General features: G+C 37.1%; 2 protein-coding genes and 1 long non-coding RNA gene across 3 annotated transcripts; 1 reads left to right on the top strand and 2 right to left on the bottom strand.

Annotated features, from left to right (window-relative positions):
• The first annotated feature begins 600 nt into the window (after window positions 1-600).
• On the top strand, window positions 601-5,738 carry LOC129566375 (cystathionine beta-synthase). Its single transcript, XM_055442250.1, has 8 exons — window positions 601-1,055; window positions 2,069-2,174; window positions 3,051-3,157; window positions 3,308-3,671; window positions 3,774-3,999; window positions 4,145-4,213; window positions 4,314-4,690; window positions 4,798-5,738. The coding sequence occupies exons 2-8, from the start codon at window positions 2,086-2,088 to the stop codon at window positions 5,159-5,161; spliced, it is 1,596 nt and encodes a 531-aa protein (XP_055298225.1). The 5' UTR covers window positions 601-1,055; window positions 2,069-2,085; the 3' UTR covers window positions 5,162-5,738.
• Window positions 5,472-9,610, bottom strand: LOC129566373 (glutamate receptor ionotropic, kainate 2). The gene is made up of 15 exons (XM_055442248.1): window positions 9,329-9,610; window positions 9,000-9,155; window positions 8,720-8,904; window positions 8,473-8,630; window positions 8,247-8,388; window positions 7,971-8,132; window positions 7,720-7,893; window positions 7,358-7,576; window positions 6,897-7,263; window positions 6,626-6,815; window positions 6,458-6,551; window positions 6,161-6,377; window positions 5,957-6,076; window positions 5,729-5,844; window positions 5,472-5,651 (listed from the first exon to the last, which is right to left on the bottom strand). The coding sequence occupies exons 1-15, from the start codon at window positions 9,417-9,419 to the stop codon at window positions 5,472-5,474; spliced, it is 2,571 nt and encodes an 856-aa protein (XP_055298223.1). The 5' UTR covers window positions 9,420-9,610.
• Window positions 9,611-12,653: 3,043 nt separating this feature from the next.
• On the bottom strand, window positions 12,654-13,459 carry LOC129566080 (uncharacterized). Its single transcript, XR_008687693.1, has 2 exons — window positions 13,013-13,459; window positions 12,654-12,946 (listed from the first exon to the last, which is right to left on the bottom strand). It is a non-coding gene; the product is annotated as an uncharacterized LOC129566080 (long non-coding RNA).
• Between the last annotated feature and the right edge of the window lie 6,012 nt (window positions 13,460-19,471).

Genomic DNA, 19,471 nt, shown 5'->3' on the forward strand with positions numbered 1-19,471 from the left:
ATGAAACCCTTTTGAATTTGGTTCGTTTATCAAATCCATCCTCCAGCGCCATCTATTGGAAGTTGTGTGTAATCATCTGCGTTCCGATGCGGATTCTTTTCTTTATAAGCGGTTTGTACATTCCAGAGGCTAAATGTGTTATCTACCATTTGTTATTTCATGGCTTCATTATTCTAAATGAAACTTATTTTTTTTCTTCAGAAAATATTCAAATATTCCCTCATCGTAAGCTACTGCAACAATTGATTTAGATTAAAACCAAAATAAATACAAACATAATTCCATACAATTCGCCCAAGAAAATATGTTGAAGACAGCCGACAAAAAATGAACGTGTTGCAAATTTCTTGATCAAAATCATTGTATCTCGTACCGATAACCATGACCTATGTGAAACATATTATCAAGTATAACAATGGCGCTCGGCGAAATGCCCACCGACTTACAAACATATATACCGATTTAATGCCCAAAACCTTATCAGTAAATGCAGGGAATGTGTAGTCTAACGCATGGCCGAAAGTCACAACGAGCTAAAAATACAAGCGAAAGCATGCGTTCACCAGCCCACCGAACTACATACTATAGTATGTAGCTACTAGTATATCCAAGACGATTGAATGGAAAGAGTGAGACGGTGAACACAAGACACGATGTAAAACAGTTTGCTGTTTAAATAGTCGAGAACACATAAGCGGCTTGCTACTACGAACTGTGCATGTATTTGTTGTGTGTATACCGCATAAATGCATATACATAGAGCCGTGCATATAAAAAAGTAATTCGACTGTGAAAGATGAAAAAGTATCACTTGAGAATGAACTGTCGTTCAAAGTAGACGTACATACAAAATTCCAAACCAATAAAAATCCAAGTTGAGAAATCAAATCCATTTTGATTTAAAGAAGCAATCATTCTTCTTCAATTCACTGACAAACGACGTAGTTTTGCTAAATAAAACAAAAACGTGTGAAACATTGCGACTGTAAATTCTTGTGCATTTTTTTTTTCATCTTGTTTGAATTCATCATAAATTAACAACTTTGATGTACAAAGTAAGTGTTTTGAAGTTACTAGTGGCCATAAATTGTGTCTTTCTCGCGATTTTCTTTTCATCTTTCGTTTTTTCTTGTCCACTTCTGTTCATATTCAGAGAGAAGAAATTCTTTCGATGCACTGTGTGTTCCGTGCGAATTAATTTGGAACATATAAATAGATTAGAAGAAAAAAGAGCAACCGTTGTCGTGTAAATTGAAACGCCGATGTATCATATAAAAATGAATCAAATTGAATTTGATGATTTTGCTATTCTATTATTTCACCGTGGTGTTTGATATGTATTTATTCCATTCATATGTCTTTCTAAATACGCAAAAACCGGTTTTCGCCATCGTTTCTAGGACGTAATAGCTAATTGAAAGTAGTTGCGCATTTTCGTTATGGAAAATAACCCATAGTTGTTTATTACGGAAAATTCGTTATATTTATCTAACAAACTTTTTTTTGCATCAAATCGCTTGTTTGACAATTGTGGTTGGCATACGTGTTGACACTTCCCACACATCGAGAAGAAAAAACATAAGCGCATATTTACGTGTTTCAGAAAAAAAAGAAATTGCTCCGATCTTTCATTTCTACATGCTTGAGCATTCGGCTGCTAAGGTCAATGTTCTCATTTCAATTCATTATCATTTCATCTCATGAAACCAAACACATCAATGAATTGCTGTTATAACAAAAGACTGCTTATGGACACACCTTTCCAGCAATCCACGTTTCTTGTCGGTTTTTGTTATTGGAAGTGTACAACAGCGAAGTTTCGCATGCTTTTGACGTTTCGCGTGAAGACATGCGTATAAAACGTATTTCCAACATTCATTCCAAATACCAAATGGATGATTAAGATTACATTGTTGCATCTGTTGATATTTTATAACGATTTGGAAACAGCTTCAAATAACAGTCTAGATGTGTGATTTTTTTTTTGCAAATCCTCCACGAAATTGGATTATTCCAATTTATTGCCATATCTGTTCCCGTTTATTCTAATTTCTGACTCTAATTCCAGGCAGCTGAATCAACAAAATGTCTAAAAACTTGAATCAATACGGACAATTGTGTGAAGAAGATTCATGTTCATTTGCTAACTGGAAAAGGCACACTCATCGCACTCAGTAAGTTGATACACAGTTCAATTTTTTTCTTCATTCACAAACCGTTTCGTATGGAATGAGACGATAACGTGATTTAAAAAAAAAGCCATGTGAACAAAACAGAAATCGAAAATGATATTTTTTGCATGGAAATTTCGTGTTTTTGAAAAATATGCTGGTTTTTGGGGTCGTGATTGATAGTGGAATTTTCAAAATAATGCACATTGAAATCTGTGTCGCGCCAATTTATAATTCAGTTTGAACGAAAAGTTATGCGACCGCTTCATGATTTGTTGCAAAAATCGTGCTTTTAAAATCCCACTAATATATTATAACGCAACATTCCTGGTTGCCGAATCTCAATTCAAATTTAATCACTTTTTTAAACGCTAACCTTTGATTTATCTTCTGCTTTCCACTCTAGACTTTTCGTTTCAAATACTATATGCACGGGCTTCGGTTTTCGGTTTTTTTCTTCTTTTTGTTAGCTTCATAGTTGATATTTAGACGATCACAATTCTTGCTCCTTGGTAAAAATACAGAAGTTGAACGTGCGAAAAATTAAATTTATTTTTGAATAAAATTCATAATGAAAACAATCAAAATCGACTGTTTTGCTAGTCCGATGAGTAAGGTTATAGGTGTAATCTCGTGCGATTAATTTGGTTTGAACAAAAAACAACAACAGTCACGTTCGATTTCATCAAAATATATGCTGGAAAAATATGGCTAATCATTGCTCGCATTGATAATCAAACACTAATAATAACACTAATGAGAGTCAACCATAACGCCTCGCTATTAATTGATTCGCTTTTTACCGTATTTGCCTGAATGAATATACGATAAAGAACAGTATGGATAATGCGAAGTTCGTTTTGTTTAATTTTTTTACAGCGGAAATGAAAAGAGAGTGTACCCGAATATTTTGCACGCTATCGGAAGTACCCCACTTGTGAAATTGAATAAACTTCCAAAGGAGTTCGGACTGAAATGCGATGTTTGTGAGTGGATTTCTATTTTGTTCTTCGTTATATGTGATATGTGGTATATAATATATCAGTTTTCTCTGTATTTAACTTTTTACATTTAAGCACATTGGATTTGATAATGATTTTATTTTAATTTGGTTTCATTTTTCGTCAATTTTCCAGACGTGAAAGTGGAATTCTTCAATCCGGGCGGTTCGATCAAGGATCGAATTGGTTTCCGTATGGTGGAAGATGCCGAGGAACAAGGTCGATTGAAGCCAGGCTGCACAATTATTGAGCCAACATCAGGAAACACTGGCATCGGTTTGGCCATGGCATGTGCTGTTAAAGGCTACAAATGTATTATTGTTATGCCAGAGAAAATGTCCGACGAAAAAGTGGCTACACTGAAGATTCTCGGTGCTCGAATCATTCGTACACGAACAGAAGCAGCTCACGATGATCCAGATGGTTTGATTGAAGTGGCTAAGCAATTGAACAAGGACATTCCGGATTCCGTTATTTTGGACCAATATGGAAATCCAGGGTAATTTATTTTCTTTTTCGATTCCACTAAATACTCCAAATTGCTCCTGCCAAATTTAATCCATGTGGGGCCCACATTGTGGGCCACATTTGATCCCTTTAGCAATCCTTGTGCACACTACGATTCAACTGCCGAAGAGATTGTCCAACAAACCGATGGAAAAGTTGATATGGTTGTGGTCGGCGCTGGCACTGGAGGCTCAATTACAGGTATCAGCTACAAAATCAAAGAACATAACCCAGATGCTGTCATTGTTGGTATCGATCCATTTGGCTCAATTCTTGCATTACCCGAGACGCTCAACGAAAGCGATGTGACTTTCTATGAGGTAATTTCCTTCGACATTGGCGCAATTTTTCTTGAAAACTTTTTGATAAAAAAATTTTCTTACCTAAATTTGAATTCAATGTTTCTCCATATATGAATTAAATGTTCATATAAACGTATTAAGCAACTCTCTTTTCATTCAACAGGTTGAAGGTCTTGGTTACGATTTTATTCCAGAAGTATTGCATCGCGAGCACGTCGATCGTTGGATCAAGGTACATTTTCATTCTGGCCAATACCAATATTCGTCTAAAATGAATTGTGTGCACTGAATCATTTTCTTTTCATTTCCATTCCATTCCATTTCAATGATAGACGAATGATAAAACCTCTTTCACAATGATTCGTCATTTGATCCGTGAAGAAGGTATTTTGTCCGGTGGCAGCAGTGGAGCTGCACTTTGCGGAGCCTTCAAGGCGGCCAAGGATTTGAAAGAAGGACAGAAATGTGTCGTTATTTTGCCAGACGGAATCAGAAATTATATGACTAAATTCGTCACCGACAACTGGATGGAAGCCAGAGGATTTAAGGAAATTGTTAACGAACACAATCACTGGTGGTGGAATCACAAAGTCACCGAGCTCGCCATACAACCGACTCAATCAATCGAATTAGGCACAAGTGCCAAAGAGGCTATCAAGTTTTTGAAATCGAACGGATTGGATCGGGCACCGGTTGTAAATAGTGAAGGGTGAGTGAATGGAATAAATTTTTTAGGCCGATTGAATGGACCATATATTGTGGTTTATTGATTTTATTTCAATTTTCACTCATTTTTACTTTCTCTTCAATTCGTAGAAAATTGGAAGGTTTCCTCGCTCTAAAACACCTAACGAAAAAGGTTGTGAGTCAAAACTACCAGCTCGCTAACCCAATTGATAAAGCTCTTTTCAAGCAATTCCGTCGCGTAGCAAAAGATACCGTGTTGGGTTTGGTGTCGCGAATTCTGGAGACCGACGAATTTGCTGCTGTTGTTGATGAAGCCGATCGTCCAATTGGCGTCGTAACACACCTCGATTGGTTGAATTTCATTACAGACGACTCAAAATTAGCCAACACAGTCGGAGCACCTGTTGCGAAAACGGTTTTCGATGGCAGCATTTCAGCAATCGGAACAAATGGAGTACAAGCAAATGGTCATTCAAATGGCCTTACACACTAATTTCACACCACCAGTTGCAATTAATCTCACCAGGAGAAAAAAAACACAGTATATTTTTCTTAAGATCGATATCGTCGCCACATTTATATTACGTACAATATTATCTAGTTGAAATTTATCATTAATGTTTATTTTAAAAATGTCTTGTCGAATGTTAAATTAAGCTGCATTTAGTCGGGCTGTAATTTAAACTCCTAATTCGATGCTGCTTAAGCGTTTAACAATGTTGGACCTGTTTGTAGAAAAGAACGAAATTCCATTTTGGAATGGATTTTGATGTTGTTGCTACGATGCTACGCGAACCTCAGATTTAGTAACATTGCATTTGGATGACTCGCTCTTCCGTGGCCACCTTTCGTGATTTCCAAACAAATTCACACACAGCAATGACGCAAGCTACCCCCATGCCACCCATCAATACTACAAACACACCACCAACATTTGCCAGACCCAATTCGTTTGCAGTTGAACTCGATTTTGATGTGTCGTCCTTCAAATTATTGATGATTTTTTTTAATCCATTTATTTTTTTAAAATTAATGAAATGCAATAAATTTCAATTCTTACGCGACAAGAACCGCCCCCGCGTTTCTCTTTCCACCAACGAGTCTTAAGAATGTGCAATTTTCCCATCTCTTGTAGCTTGAGAACGGCTCCATTGATCATCGTTCGATATGGTGAGTCTTGAAGGTACAGTATTTGTTTTTAATGAATGACATACATTGAATTTGAATGAACAAGTAAATTTCGATGATTGAAACCAATTTCAAAAAATATTGTTATTTGACTGCTTACTTTGTCTCATCGCAATGCCATATCCCTTTGAATCGAGCATACCGCCAATTTGAGTCAATTCACAATTGCGCTCGATGACATACTCAATCGAGGTTGATTCCATCAGAAAGGCGTAGGAGCCTGAAATTTAAACAAAGGAAATTAAGCATAATATTACCTGAATCAATCGTAATTTGAGTTGAAAATAAACAATAAAAAATGTACCTTTTCCTTTCGTAACACGTTCAACACCTTCAGTATTGCTTGCTGCAAAAACACTTGGCTTGCATGATTCCATAAACGACCACATGCGTTGATATGTCGAAAAGTTTGAATTCCGGAAGAATGATGCAGTTGAACCGCCATTGAGAACACCGTATTTAATCTTGGTCTGTTTTGCCAAATCTTCGGCACTTTCAATTGGCGAATCCATTCGTTCGACCTGAAACCATTTTGTTTTAAACAAAAATGTAAAAATTGTTCGAATCAGAAGAAAACTAAAAAAATGAACATAGCAAAAACCGTGAGAAAGGCAGCCAAATTGGCCGTGTACGAGGATATCATAATCAATGTGAAGAACCACCACATTCCAGCCACCATTCGTGTTGAAACCGCTCTGTAATTCAAATTGGTGTTCAATGAAAAGAAAATGATATTTGAAACCAGTTACAAATAGATTCTAGCTCGTACTTTGGTAAAAAGTCGCATCCTTGCTGCATAAGTGAGCCGATGGCAAACCACATACAATTCATCAATGTGAATTGAGTCTCGCCCTTGTCTGGATGTTGAGTGTTAGACCATTCGTAAGGCGTAAATCGAGCTAGAATGAACAGCAACACGGAAACACCCAAATAAGCTGTTGCCATGTAAATCCAAACATCTGTAATGAGAGAAAAATGAAAATTCTGCATAAATTTTTTCCTAATGAAAATTATATCAAAAGAGTTGAATCGGAGCCTACCCAAAGAAAGTGGTGACAAAAATGAAAACAAATTCGGTGGTTGTTTAACTGGTTTTCGGTAAAGTACGGAAATGCCCAAGTTCATAAACGGCATTGTAAAGTCAACAACGTGTTCTCGTTCGTATGTAATGGTCAAATCTCCAATAGCCAAATCTGCTCGCTGTTCCAGTAACTCTCGAACCATTCCATCCCATTCACCGGTTAGCTTATTCAAACTACCGTATCGTCCATCTGGTACCAAGCGAAATGTGAAATTGAAACCGAGTATCATCGATATCTCACGTATCAAATCAATGGCATAGCCTTCAAATTGATTATTGCCAGTCAGCTTAGCCGCAGAATCCTTCCTCATCACATAGGGGTCGCTCTGGAAATCAAAACATTCGTTTTTTTTTCAAATTATTTGAATAAAATCTGAATATTCCAACACAAATCTTCAGGGATAACCTTGTTAAACATACCAAAAGTGCCGTAACAACCAGTGTTTTATTCTTCAAGTTTTCCACCATATCTTGTACTTGTTCCTTGAACGATCTAGTGAAGTTAACCCCTTGAGTTGAATTCCAGTCACCAATTTTCCGTATTCCACTCGGGCTCAATTCGATGATATCCAAAACGAAATCGGTTCGAAATCCTTGATTATCGAACTTAATTACATTCGTTAGGCCTTTCATTTCCACCTGAAACCCGTTTTAAAAAAAAAAACAAATATGTGACAATTGTTCGAAAAATAAAAAAAGGACATAGCAAAAACAGAGAAAATGATGGAAAAAGGGACATGACAACGCAAATAGCAAAAATGGGGAAAACGTTTGGCACGTACGATTTTCATGTAGTTGATTAAACTGTATCCATGTGGCCATGTATCTTGCCCATCGCATGAAAGTGGTTGGATATCAATTTGTTGGCTCGTGTCTAGATCATGCAGTGCTTTCGAAAAAAGATGCACCGCATCATAAATCAATGCTGTCTCCGCTTTTATTACAGTGTCATTTCGCTGTAGAAAAAAGGGTACAAAGTGGAAAAAGTTTGTTAAAATCTGACGCTAAAAACCATAGTTAATTGGCAACTTACTTGGAAAGCACGTTCATTCGGCTTTTTGTCTGACCTCAATTCCGATTGCGACCATTCTGCTACAGTTTTACGCACGGTTGGATTGTCGGGATCGACCAGGCGGAATGCAGTGATATTAGTGCCGCTATATTTGAACTCATCTAAATCAATCGTTTGCAGGTCCTAATGAACAAGAATATGATGAAAAACAAAAAATTACGATCAAGTGAGAAACGTTACAAAAAACTCGACTCAAAAAACCGGTCTGATTCCGTGCATCCAATTCTAATAGCATACCAGTGATGTTATTAAATAAGAATGATAGTCGCTCATCATGCCAATTTGTTGCGATTGCTTGAGAACATCATAAACCTTCTCGGTGCTACAGTCGAGAACGATGTGCGCAACGCCGGAATTTTTGATTTGCTTCAGCATTGGCCTGGAATGAAAAATCCGCTTTGATTGAATTATCCGTTGTCATTATTATTTTGTTTATTTTGTTTAAATCTCATTACACGGCTACCTATAATCATTCGTATCGGGAAGCTGTCGAACGGTTGTTGGATGGTCGCTACGCCGGTGGGCTTTTAGAAGCTCTTGCAATCGTAAGAGGCCATCATTTGTCTCATAAATTATTGTATAGTGTTTCCATCCCCAAGCATCAACAATATCTACATAGGCCTATTTAAATGTAAATTGAATGGAAAACAGCGACAATCCTATCTAGTGCACTTATTGTGTAATTTTCAATCTATTGTCATTCAAATTACCCGTGATAAAACACTCGGATGTGGATAGAGATTGACAAGACAATTTTCACGTCGATGCGAATAGTCCCAACGCATTTCCAAATGTGGAATTTCCATGGTATCACAAATGCTCTGGACATGGTTCGAAATGGGATTGGATTGTGGGCCAAAAATCGAGCTAACGCCCATTCGCAACAAGTGACAAACTACAATCCAATCACAAACCAAACACAAAGAAAGAGATTTTTTTTTTGAATTCTAATTCAAACATGATTAATAAATTAATTGATTGTTATAGTACCTCGTTTCGATGCATGAAAACTGTCTTCCGACGAAACGCGCTCAATTTGTGCGGATAGCTTGGAGCGTGGCAATACGGTTTTGTCTAAATTAATTTTCTCGACGGCATATCGAAAAGCAAGCTCTTGATCAATGTCACCATTATGGAATATACCACCTGATTAGATATGCAAAACACATGATACAAATTGGATTATCAATTATTTTTCTCTCTCGTTTTTTCTCCTTGCGGCATCCATTCGAATATATGAATTTTATGGTCGAGAGAATAATGATGCGCGTTGCTACAGACGCACGACAACAAGAGCAACCACAAGAGGATACACTCACCAATGCGAATGATGTCGGGAAGACAATTGACTGAGCACAAAAAATTTGCAATGAAAAATAAATGGAAAAATATCGGTGAAACTTGCACCATTTTAACGAAATTCGTTTCGGCGGGCGTTTTTGTTTTTAATTAGTTCAACACAAAATTACGGATACTACTTTCACATCGGAAAATCAATTTGACAAAGCTCAAAAAAGTAAATGGTTTTTCTGAAATTCCATTCGAAATGAAACGAATGAAATGGCTTTTGCTGGTTACTCCGATGGATGTTTGTGTGCGACTGTCATTACTGTGTGCAATGGAATTATCGATGTGAAATGGGAGAAATGGTCTGTGTGTGAACTGAAGCTTGGATGCTGTGTGATTTACATGCGAATAGCAGCAATCATTGCACACATACACATTAAAGAAGCAGCCAAACGCCAAAGCACATCATACGGTGTTTTTATTTGCAAAAATACCGCACAACCAACAGGGATGACTAGATGTTGCCGTGTGAGATAGCGCGAATATTTGCCTTTGTGCGTGGTCGGAGGGGAAATAAAAGAGAAGCGGCTGTTATCAAACAAAAAATGTGTTGTCAGTTGGCAAGAAGTCGCGCGGTGCGTTCAGTATGGGAACAACGAAAACATGGTATTGCGCGCAATACATATATGCGCAGATTGGTCGTATCGCCACCACTCTTCACAATCTCAGTGTTGTGTGCGTTTGTATTGGAGTGGATTTATGTTCTGTTTGCAATGATTTTGATGATGTAATGACGATGACTTCAATGATTGCCAATGACGATGATGATGACGGCAATGACGGCGATGACGGCGATGACGGCGATGACGATGATGATGATGGCTGTGAATCCCCTTGAAGCAAAACAGACTGTGTTTTCATGGATTTTTCACACTTTCGCGTTGACAATATTTGGAGATCCTTTTCGAACCAAATAAATACCGAAGAACTGTTCAATATATACCTTTTCAACAGCAGAAAAGAGCGTATGATACTCAGTTTTCTCTCTCTTCAAATCATACAATGGACCAAACCTATGTGTGGACACAACTATTTTCATGCTTGCTTCGCCAAAAAAAAAACCAGCACCCTCGAGCTCAAATAAAAATGCTTTAACCCACGCATGCATATATATGCAAATAGACAAACAAGCAAGAGTTGATGGCGAAGCACACTTTACTCTTTTTTTTCCCTGTTGAAAATAAAAATGAATAAATATTCAAATGGAGAGGTAATTTATGAGCAAGCTTTAAACGCTGACTGGGTTCGGCTAGCGCGATTTGAAGTGTAAACTAAAAGATTAAAAGGCACACAAATTGGTATTCTCGCATTCAAAATACGAACAATTTTGTTTAGCATAACAATCAAGCTCAACTCCAACTCTCGTTCACTCTCGCTCATTTCGCTCGGCCGTGCTTGCTTTGGTTTCAAACTCATTAAAAAATGTGGTAAAGGAACAACCAAAAAAGTCTTGAATTATCCGGCGATTTCCATAGCCTTTATCATTTCATTTCATCCGTTGTCCAGTGACAAACACGTTCGCAATGGGCGCAGTGAGGGTGAAGTAAAGCTAAATTTGTTCGTTCGTTGTTTATCGTTATGAATTTCAAAAAACCGCCAACAACATATTCGGTCGCATCTTCAAGCAGTGGTTTATTTGATACTCGTTTTCTGGTTTTGGGCTAAGAAGGAGAAAAAAATGCTTTTTCAGCGCTCAGCAACAGACAGAACCACAAAGTACAAATGAATAGCCAGGGCAATCTCATGAAACGATATTAAATTACCAAGCCACATTCTCATCCCTTTTCGACTCCAAATCGGATTCACTTGCTGCTCTTTTTTTCTGCCGAGCTGCTCAATTCCAGTATACGCATGCACAACACCTCTGCAAGAGGCATTATGGCTCGGCCTCGTTCTACTCGATGGTTTCCTTTGTTTCATCTTATCTGTACATTCTTTTTTTCGCTTCGAAGGGCCAAATGACAAAATAGAAGTTCTCAGTCAGCAGTTGCGAAAGAAAAAAAAGGAAAACATCTCGTCAATCTAGATTGCTTTTGATTTGGCGACGGCAGCGACCAGTTTGGCCGATTTTCTGTGTACGGAAACGAATTATGTGTCTCTGGCTTATTGCATACGGATTGTGCATGTTTGGTTCACTGAAATCTATCATTCAAATCACTTTGGCGAATAAATTTGATTTCATTCCAAGAAATTCAGGGCAAGAATTACTGCTTCTGCTGTGGCTACTGTGTCTTTAATGGAAAATATCGTTTTATGCACGACATAATATCTCTTCGAATAATTAGAACACAATTTCAAGAATATTAATTTAAACAACAATTTATTTCATGCGATGCGGCACGTGCATTTTTAAAATTGGGTTTTTGAATCATTTTCATCACAAATTCAACTGTCATTTTTGACGCTTAAACGTTTCACTGCCGTTTCCATTTCGTTAAAACTCTTCCGTTGCTCGAGATTTGCTTTGAATTGGATTTCAGACCTCTTCAACTCATTGATTCGGCACATTGTGTCACTTTTATCTTCAGTTTGCGATTGGCAAGCGGCTCGTTCTTCCAACTCATGGATTTGGTTGAGACGCTTTTGTGATCGGGCGATGTGTTGGTTGTCTGTAAACGAAATATGTAATCGATTACACTCATTCAATAAAAACCAATTTCCAAAATGCTCACAATTCATTGTTCAAGTTCCGACGATTCGTTTTTCTTTTCGTTGATGTCGTTTTATTTGAAATGAAAAATTACGATTCCAATTTTTTTTCTTCTTTCTGTAAAAAAATATATACGGTTGGTGCGATGCGATAAAAAGCAAGTGCTAGAATCCAGCAAGAAACATACAGAACTCCTGTCCATGTTGTGTAATTTTGATTTCGTGCCAACTTTTTTTCTTTCTTACTTGTTTTCTATTTACATCGAGTCTCTGCTTTGTCGTCATTTTACAAAAGTAATTTTTTATTTGCTTGTTCAGCGAAAACTCAGTCGATTTGTTGGAAAATATTTGTTGCGAATGCCCCGCATCGATTCTTCCCTTTAGGCTATATTGGTGTATGAGACGAGTGCTCGCTTGTATTTTCTTTTCCGAGCTCATGAAAACAAACTGATAAATCATCGTCAATCGCAAGCGTGGTCGTATTGATATTTCCCATGGTATAAACAACCGAATGAAAAGAATGAGTAATACAACATCTTCTTTAAACTGCAACTTCGATTGTTGAGAAAATAAATACACATCACGGTTCAAAACGCATACATATTTTTTTTTTTGATAAAATATTTATTTTTTATTGATTACAAAAACCACCGATATTGCCCCAGATTTTTGAAGATCTGTTTTGTTTTTTGTTAGTTTTGCCAACAATGTAACGGTCGCATAAAATAAGAAATATTTTCTTCAATAAATTCCATTTTGTCATCACATGCTTCTTCTTGGTTGGTTCTTTTCATCCCATCTTGATTGTCGTCTCTCTGTTTTAGCATCATCCATCATGCGAGCTTCGGTTTTTTTCAGTTCTTGGATTTGATTGCGAACCCGGATGATTTCTTGTAGAATTTGTCGTGCACTCTGGCCGGATGTCTTATTCTCGCTAATACCTATTAAATTTCAATTCATTTTTATTTAACAAATCTCCCGTTTAAATTTCACTTAAAGCATCTTACTTGGCATTTTTATCGTAAATTGATAATTTCTTCTTTGAAATCGCTTCGAATAATCGATCAAATGGATTCTCGGCCGTCTTTTTTTTCTCTCGACTTCCTTTTATTTCGCAAAATCTACACTACTCTGAATAAAAATGAATGCAAACGCTTCGTTTGATTGAGTGCCTTTTGAAAGGCGGTTTTAAATGACTAACGCTTTTATCGACAGACTTTGAGGGCAAGAGAGATGTGAATGCGGCAACGGCACCAAATTCAATATCCCGAATTTGAATGAAACGGAAAATACGCACTGAGAGCAAAAGAGGAATGGAAGTTTTGTGCTGTTCACGCCAAAACCGTTTGTGATGATAAATTATGTTCATCGAATGTATATAATGTGATTTCCCTCAGCTTACTTCAACTGAGGCAGAGCTAATGAAAAAGAGTGAAAAATGTTTATGTTCGTTCGTTCAACGGCTAACAATCGATTAAGGCGTATTTTTCACGCATCAACCGAGCTATTTATTTCATTATTCAAACACGCGACCGAACATTACACTTGTTTATTGAATTCATCAATGATTCATGTCTTTTCGCTCGAATTACAGTGTAATTTGTTTTTTTCACCAAAATAATTGGTAAATAAAAACAACAACAACAACAACAACAACGACTCCACAGTCAAAATATATACGTTGCAATAAAAGAGAGTTCGTTGGAATATGACGGGACATAAACAAAGTAAAGCGATAATCAGCTGAAAGCGAGAAGTATTTCGTTTGACATTTAAGGTGAAATCGATGTGTTATTCCTGGCAATGATTTACGAGAAATACTTATACCGTTTTTGGAATGTATTAAAAAAAGTTTCTTTTATGACATGCTCAAGTTTTCCGCCCGTAATGATGGAAATAAATGCCTCCCCCCTCCCTAGAGACGTGAAGGATTTCTCTCCTTGCCGCAGCACTCGAATTTCGAGATAGACAATACTATACGCTTTTTTTTATTTGCAAAGTTTTTATTTAAGACTTACATTTGATTTGATTTTCAAGATGTGTTTGAAATCATTCAAATCAAGCGAGTGTGCACAGACTACAGTGGCATTGCTGTTATGTTTCATCTCTCGTATATGTCACTCACAATTAGGCGAATTCCATATCAAAAGTTTGCAACTTCGAATCATGATACTGCGGTGATGTTATCGCGCATGCTGCCCGCAAACAATAACCATGATCTACGTTAAAACATTTGATATAAAGCAATTTTGATTATCTCGAATTCGAGATATTTTGCCAGAAATATATATATATATATAGAGATACTGACCCATAACATGAGTTCATCGGCTTGTTGTTCCAATGGATGTTTCGATTATTTTTTTTACTGCACCATTTCCTGGCATATTGACTTGCGTCTACTTAATATTCAAAACGATGTTGACTTTTGCTTGTCACAAATTATAATATGTCTACTAGCCTTATTCTCTACTATGGTTGGTTCTTCATTAGCTGCGTTGTTATTTGGGAAGTTTTTCTTACTATGAGCTTATCGAATTAATCAAAATCAAATTAACTTTCTTCTTATCAATTATAATTAGAACAAAGTTTGTTTGGTTTGACGTCATAAATCCGGGCGCAACACGTATTTTCGGGGATCATTTGACAAAAAACTCGGATCAACTTTATCGCTCAGCGTTCGTATTTAACAAGGCAGTAAAAACTTTCGCAAGAGATTAGCCGTGATGAATATTCTTTTCAATGCCATTAGCAAAATCGATGAAGACGTTCAAAATAGCGTGAAAAAACGACAAAAAAGAACACAGCAAACACAGAGAAAAAACAAGACCGCAGATCGTCGCTTGGCTCCGCTCTGCGTTCTTGAAGCTTGTAAATTTAAGGGGTTTAATAAATTTGATGTTTATCAGTGTCTAAAAACCATGCTGAAATCAGAAAAAGGGAAAAGTGCTGGCTGATTTTCACTTTGTTCCCGTCGAAATGTAAATAGTTGCATGGAGCAGACAACGATGACCGGTCTTAATACAAATTCATTGTGCGGAATATTAGCAAAACAATCAAGTGATAATGGCTCAAGTACGGACCCAAGGCAGAATGCTGTATTTGTGAAAAAATGAAGCAACGAAAAAAAAGCCAAATGCCAAACCATTTCCATCTCCTTTTTTTGCCTCATACGTTGTCCAGTGCGGAAAAATGCTGTTGCTTTTCAAGATAAAATGTTTTCCACGGGGGATACAAACCACTCATCGGCTATCAAGTTAGTTTACATTATTATTATACCTATGTGTTGTATACCAATAGCTGTTGATGTTTGTCATATCTTTTTCAATCGCCCTTTGGAATTCAGAAAATAGCCACAAATCGTGTTTTCAAGAGCTTTTATTTGATGCAACAAATTGTATGACGTTTTACAAAGTGTGTTCGTTATATAATAAGCTGGCACATCATTCAAACTATCGCTTTTTTGAAGAGCCAATCAATGTTTGACTTTATCCAACTTGGCATCCAATTTGGCCCGTAAATCAGCTTCGATACGTTCGAGTCGCTTGATTTCACGTCGAACATTTTCGATGTCTATCATACACTGGGATCGCGTTCGAACGGATGTTGTCTTCGGAGCGCGAGAAACTTTGTCATTCTTATCATTCGGATCTAGAACCAAGTTTAACATAACTTGTTGAAATTGAGAACACCTAAAATATATACTCTTCTACTTACCTTGCATTTCGAGAAAGAGAGAGAGGGAGATGTTATTGGAAACAACTTGAGCGAAGAGTTTTTATTTCTCTACCTTTTGTAGACGATTCTTTTTTGATTCTTGAATGTGAAGTGGTTTGGTTGACTGAAATGGAATATCTGATTGAAGTAGCGATTGAATTGTAAATATGTTGTATAAAGTCGTCGCATCAAGACAAATACTGCGAATAACGCGACCATCAAAACAATATGGTTATGTTTTATTTGTGGGAGAAATGTGATTGCATCAGCAAAACGTGATATCCAATAAATACTCATCTTCGTCCATGTAAACATGGTCGTTTATTTATACAAAATATGGTCGTTTTCAGAGCATAAACAGAAGCTATTATTTGCTTACGAATGAGAATGCATGGGCTTAAGCCCTTACTGAACAAATTCAACGACTCCAGTGCTGACAATTACCGATTCAATAGCGAATTTTATTTGCGCTTCTGCATTTGATTACATCACAATAGGCGGTGTGTTTTTGTTTCTGCAGAGGACAATATAATAATCCGGATTTAATATCGAATTTGGTTGCAAGCAAGCGATTTCGTTTATATTGAGACATGGCATAAACGAATGCATTATCACAGATTTTGATTACAAATACTTTCATTGTTATCATATATTGTTTGGAGAGTAGCAGAAGAAAGAGCTGTTTACATAGGAGCATGTTGAGTAGCGTGCTTCAACACAAGAATATATCGACAACGAGGCGCGCCGTTCGGCAATTAAGGTTTTTTTTTGCGTCGGTTCGAATTGCCTCTTGAAAAATCACATAGCAAAGAAAAAGAAACCACTCAAAGTGACGTAAAATTGGTATTCGTGAACGAAAACATTTCGGTTGATAAGCAATAGGAGTGGAATTGCGACGTTTGCACAAATCAAGAATAAAAATGAAATTCCCAGTGCGAGAAAGAGAGTGAACCGAGCCGAGAATATCAAGTGGCGCAAATGACGAATTGTTTGCAATTCGTTCGTCGAAATAGTGATTCCGTCATGACTTTCATAGCCAAGTGAAATTAAATGTGCATGCGTATGCATAAATTCGTTAGAGCTAGTGAGATTAATTCAACGGGCAGAGCAATGAAAATTAATGAAAAATAAAGCAATTACATATTCCGCGCAAAAATCAACCGAAACGAACACTGGTCGAACGAATTCACAGCGTACACAGCTAATGCTCTAGCTCTAATGAAAATAACATCATTTCAGCAGAACCCTAGTTAATGGCCAGAAGGCAGAATATGTCTTTACTGCAAAAAGTAACACAAAGTGGATCAAAGAACGGAAAAAATATTCGGTTCATCGTAGCCTTTTCTGTTTCTCGAAACGAAATTAAAAGCAAATGTTTATTCGTCTGCAGCACGAAACCGATGTATACATATATGAAATGTTTCGAAGTTTTCGCACATTTGTGCAATCTCTTGCTCTTGTCTTTTTATGGAAATTTCAGGGTGGACGACGAGAGAATAAAGTGATAAAAGTTGGCAGAATATCAAATAAATATCCATTTTGACGTGAACATATGTCCTGGGCTGTCGTTTGTTATTTTTTCTTCTTCTTTTTCAAAGATTTGTCACACCAACAGCAAAACCATTAACATTGTAACGGTCGTCATCGTTGCCGCCGCCATGGCCGTCGTTGCCATCGTCTACATCGGCGCGACATCCAAAAAGGCAAATGCAAATCGAAGCGCACACATACGAATGGAGTGGTGGTCGAATGAAAGCAGCAAAAATAACAAAAGAGAGAAGAAAGAAAAACCGAAACCTAAATAAACAAATGTGCATGTGTTCGTGTAAATGGCGCATAAAAACTCATTCAAATACCTCTGACACGACATCAAATTTTTCCTTTATGACACTCGCATTCTAATTTCAGTACAATTCATCCAAAATTGTGTGCTGCAGATTTCTCATTCTCAATTCCTCTCTCTGTTTCTCCATCTCTCTCTCTCTCCATCTCTCTCTCTCTCCACTTCTTTTCATGGCACAGAAGCTCGTGCCAAAACTTCATATAAGTGTCAACTATCATTTCAGTTCAACAACGACAATGAAGGAAAAAAAAATCTGTAGCTTCGTCTCATTTTCAAACGCCTTATTACTGGAACAACAGCAAAAAAAAGAAGATGACAAGAGTCGTCACATAAAAAAAGGTACTCAAACACACATAGAAAACCAATTCAACACTGAACTCCTGAGAGTGTGAATACAATAAATTTCCTTTTGAAATTTGTATCTATTTCTTTCTTCATTTGTTCTCTTCTGTTGTTCGTTCAACTCTTTGTTCCGTTTTTTAGACACGCACACACATACATGGAACCGTGGGCAAAATACTTGCAGCCAAATTTTTACAATGTTTCTGCTCTTGTGAGTGTGTATGTTTGTGACAAACGGAATTTTCATGCACTGCATGTACGATTGATTTGTTTACAATGAGCGCGTCATAATTTCCTTTGTTAGCACATTCCAGTGATAAATCTTCACCAGACGCATACAAGACGACGACGACGAGTTGCGGGTGCTCAATTTTTGAATTGGATTTTTCGTCATCTCGCACCAGATGTATGAAATGTTTTAAAACTTCTATTGACGTGTGTATCATCTGCATTTTATTATCGAATTACCAAACCTCTCACACAGACATGCATACACAGTACACACACTCGAATTCACAAAAATTTTATTTATTAAATTAGCAACGCTGAATTAAATATGCTCCAAAGCGTGCGAACACCCATGAATATAATGGAGGAAAAAGGAGAGAGAGAGAGAGAGAGCAATGACGGGAAAGAGGAATTTGCTGGGCAAAAAGTGTTGAGCCGTGACATAAAATAAAGACTGAAGCAGCATGCTATAGCTAGAGCATGGGAGAATGTGTTGTTGCTTTTTCGGTGTTGAAATGCAAAAGAATTGTGTGCTTACACGGGCGCGCGCGCATCAGTGTGTGCAGAAAAGTATGGGTGTAGTGGGTTTTCAAGGAACATGACTTTCATATCCGACCATGGGTGCTACAATTAAAAATCATCATTCAACCACTCGAAACACATGCATGTGGGAAACAATGCTGCTTTTCACTTGATGAATGAAGGACTTTATTTGATTATACGGAAAAGCAATGATGTCAGGGGAGAAAAACATTCATTTGCGCCTTCAGAGCAAAGTCACAACAATCGTTGTCATGCCACAATTTGATTGTGACTCGAACCGGATACGCTTCATTTCCAACAGTCACTAATTCAAACACTTGACAACAATATTAATTCTCGTTTGATTGGAGCCTGTGTCAATGCGCTCGCTTCTAGCACGGTTTTATTCAACAAAATGAGTTAATTCGCATATAATGTCAAATTATCGGAAAATGTGATAAGGATATGCTGTTGATTTCTTCATATTAAACTTACGGTAAAATGAGGCATTCCTGATTTAAAAATGGGAAGAAGAAACAACGGCTAACGAGCATGAAAGAAATGCATCATGTTCATTACTGAGTGATGATTGCTCACAGAAAACCGAAACGATTCATGCATATTGCACTGAAACTACGAAATAGAATGAAAAATATTTCCAATAAAACCAATTGTCTCGAAACAACGTTCGACTTCGTCGAAATGGAACGTCACGAATCATACGTCCGCACGAGTTTTGAAAAGGTTTTAGCGACTTTAACTTTTGGTAACATAACATAAAAAGTACACATATAATCAAATTCTTCGAAAATTG

This window comes from Sitodiplosis mosellana, unplaced genomic scaffold (assembly GCF_009176505.1).
Source record: "Sitodiplosis mosellana isolate CC-2019 unplaced genomic scaffold, AAFC_SMos_1.0 Smas_scaffold_3, whole genome shotgun sequence".
In the NCBI taxonomy this organism is placed as follows: Eukaryota; Metazoa; Arthropoda; class Insecta; order Diptera; family Cecidomyiidae; genus Sitodiplosis; species Sitodiplosis mosellana.

Coding starts and splice junctions, on each gene's coding strand:
- LOC129566375 (XM_055442250.1), top strand. CDS start 2,086: ATGTCTAAAAACTTGAATCAATACGGACAATTGTGTGAAGAAGATTCA. Junction 2,175..3,050: donor AGGCACACTCATCGCACTCA/GTAAGTTGATAC, acceptor ATTTTTTTACAG/CGGAAATGAAAAGAGAGTGT. Junction 4,214..4,313: donor ACGTCGATCGTTGGATCAAG/GTACATTTTCAT, acceptor TTTCAATGATAG/ACGAATGATAAAACCTCTTT.
- LOC129566373 (XM_055442248.1), bottom strand. CDS start 9,419: ATGGTGCAAGTTTCACCGATATTTTTCCATTTATTTTTCATTGCAAAT. Junction 8,389..8,472: donor CCCGATACGAATGATTATAG/GTAGCCGTGTAA, acceptor TTTTCATTCCAG/GCCAATGCTGAAGCAAATCA. Junction 5,845..5,956: donor TGGCATTGCGATGAGACAAA/GTAAGCAGTCAA, acceptor TGTACCTTCAAG/ACTCACCATATCGAACGATG.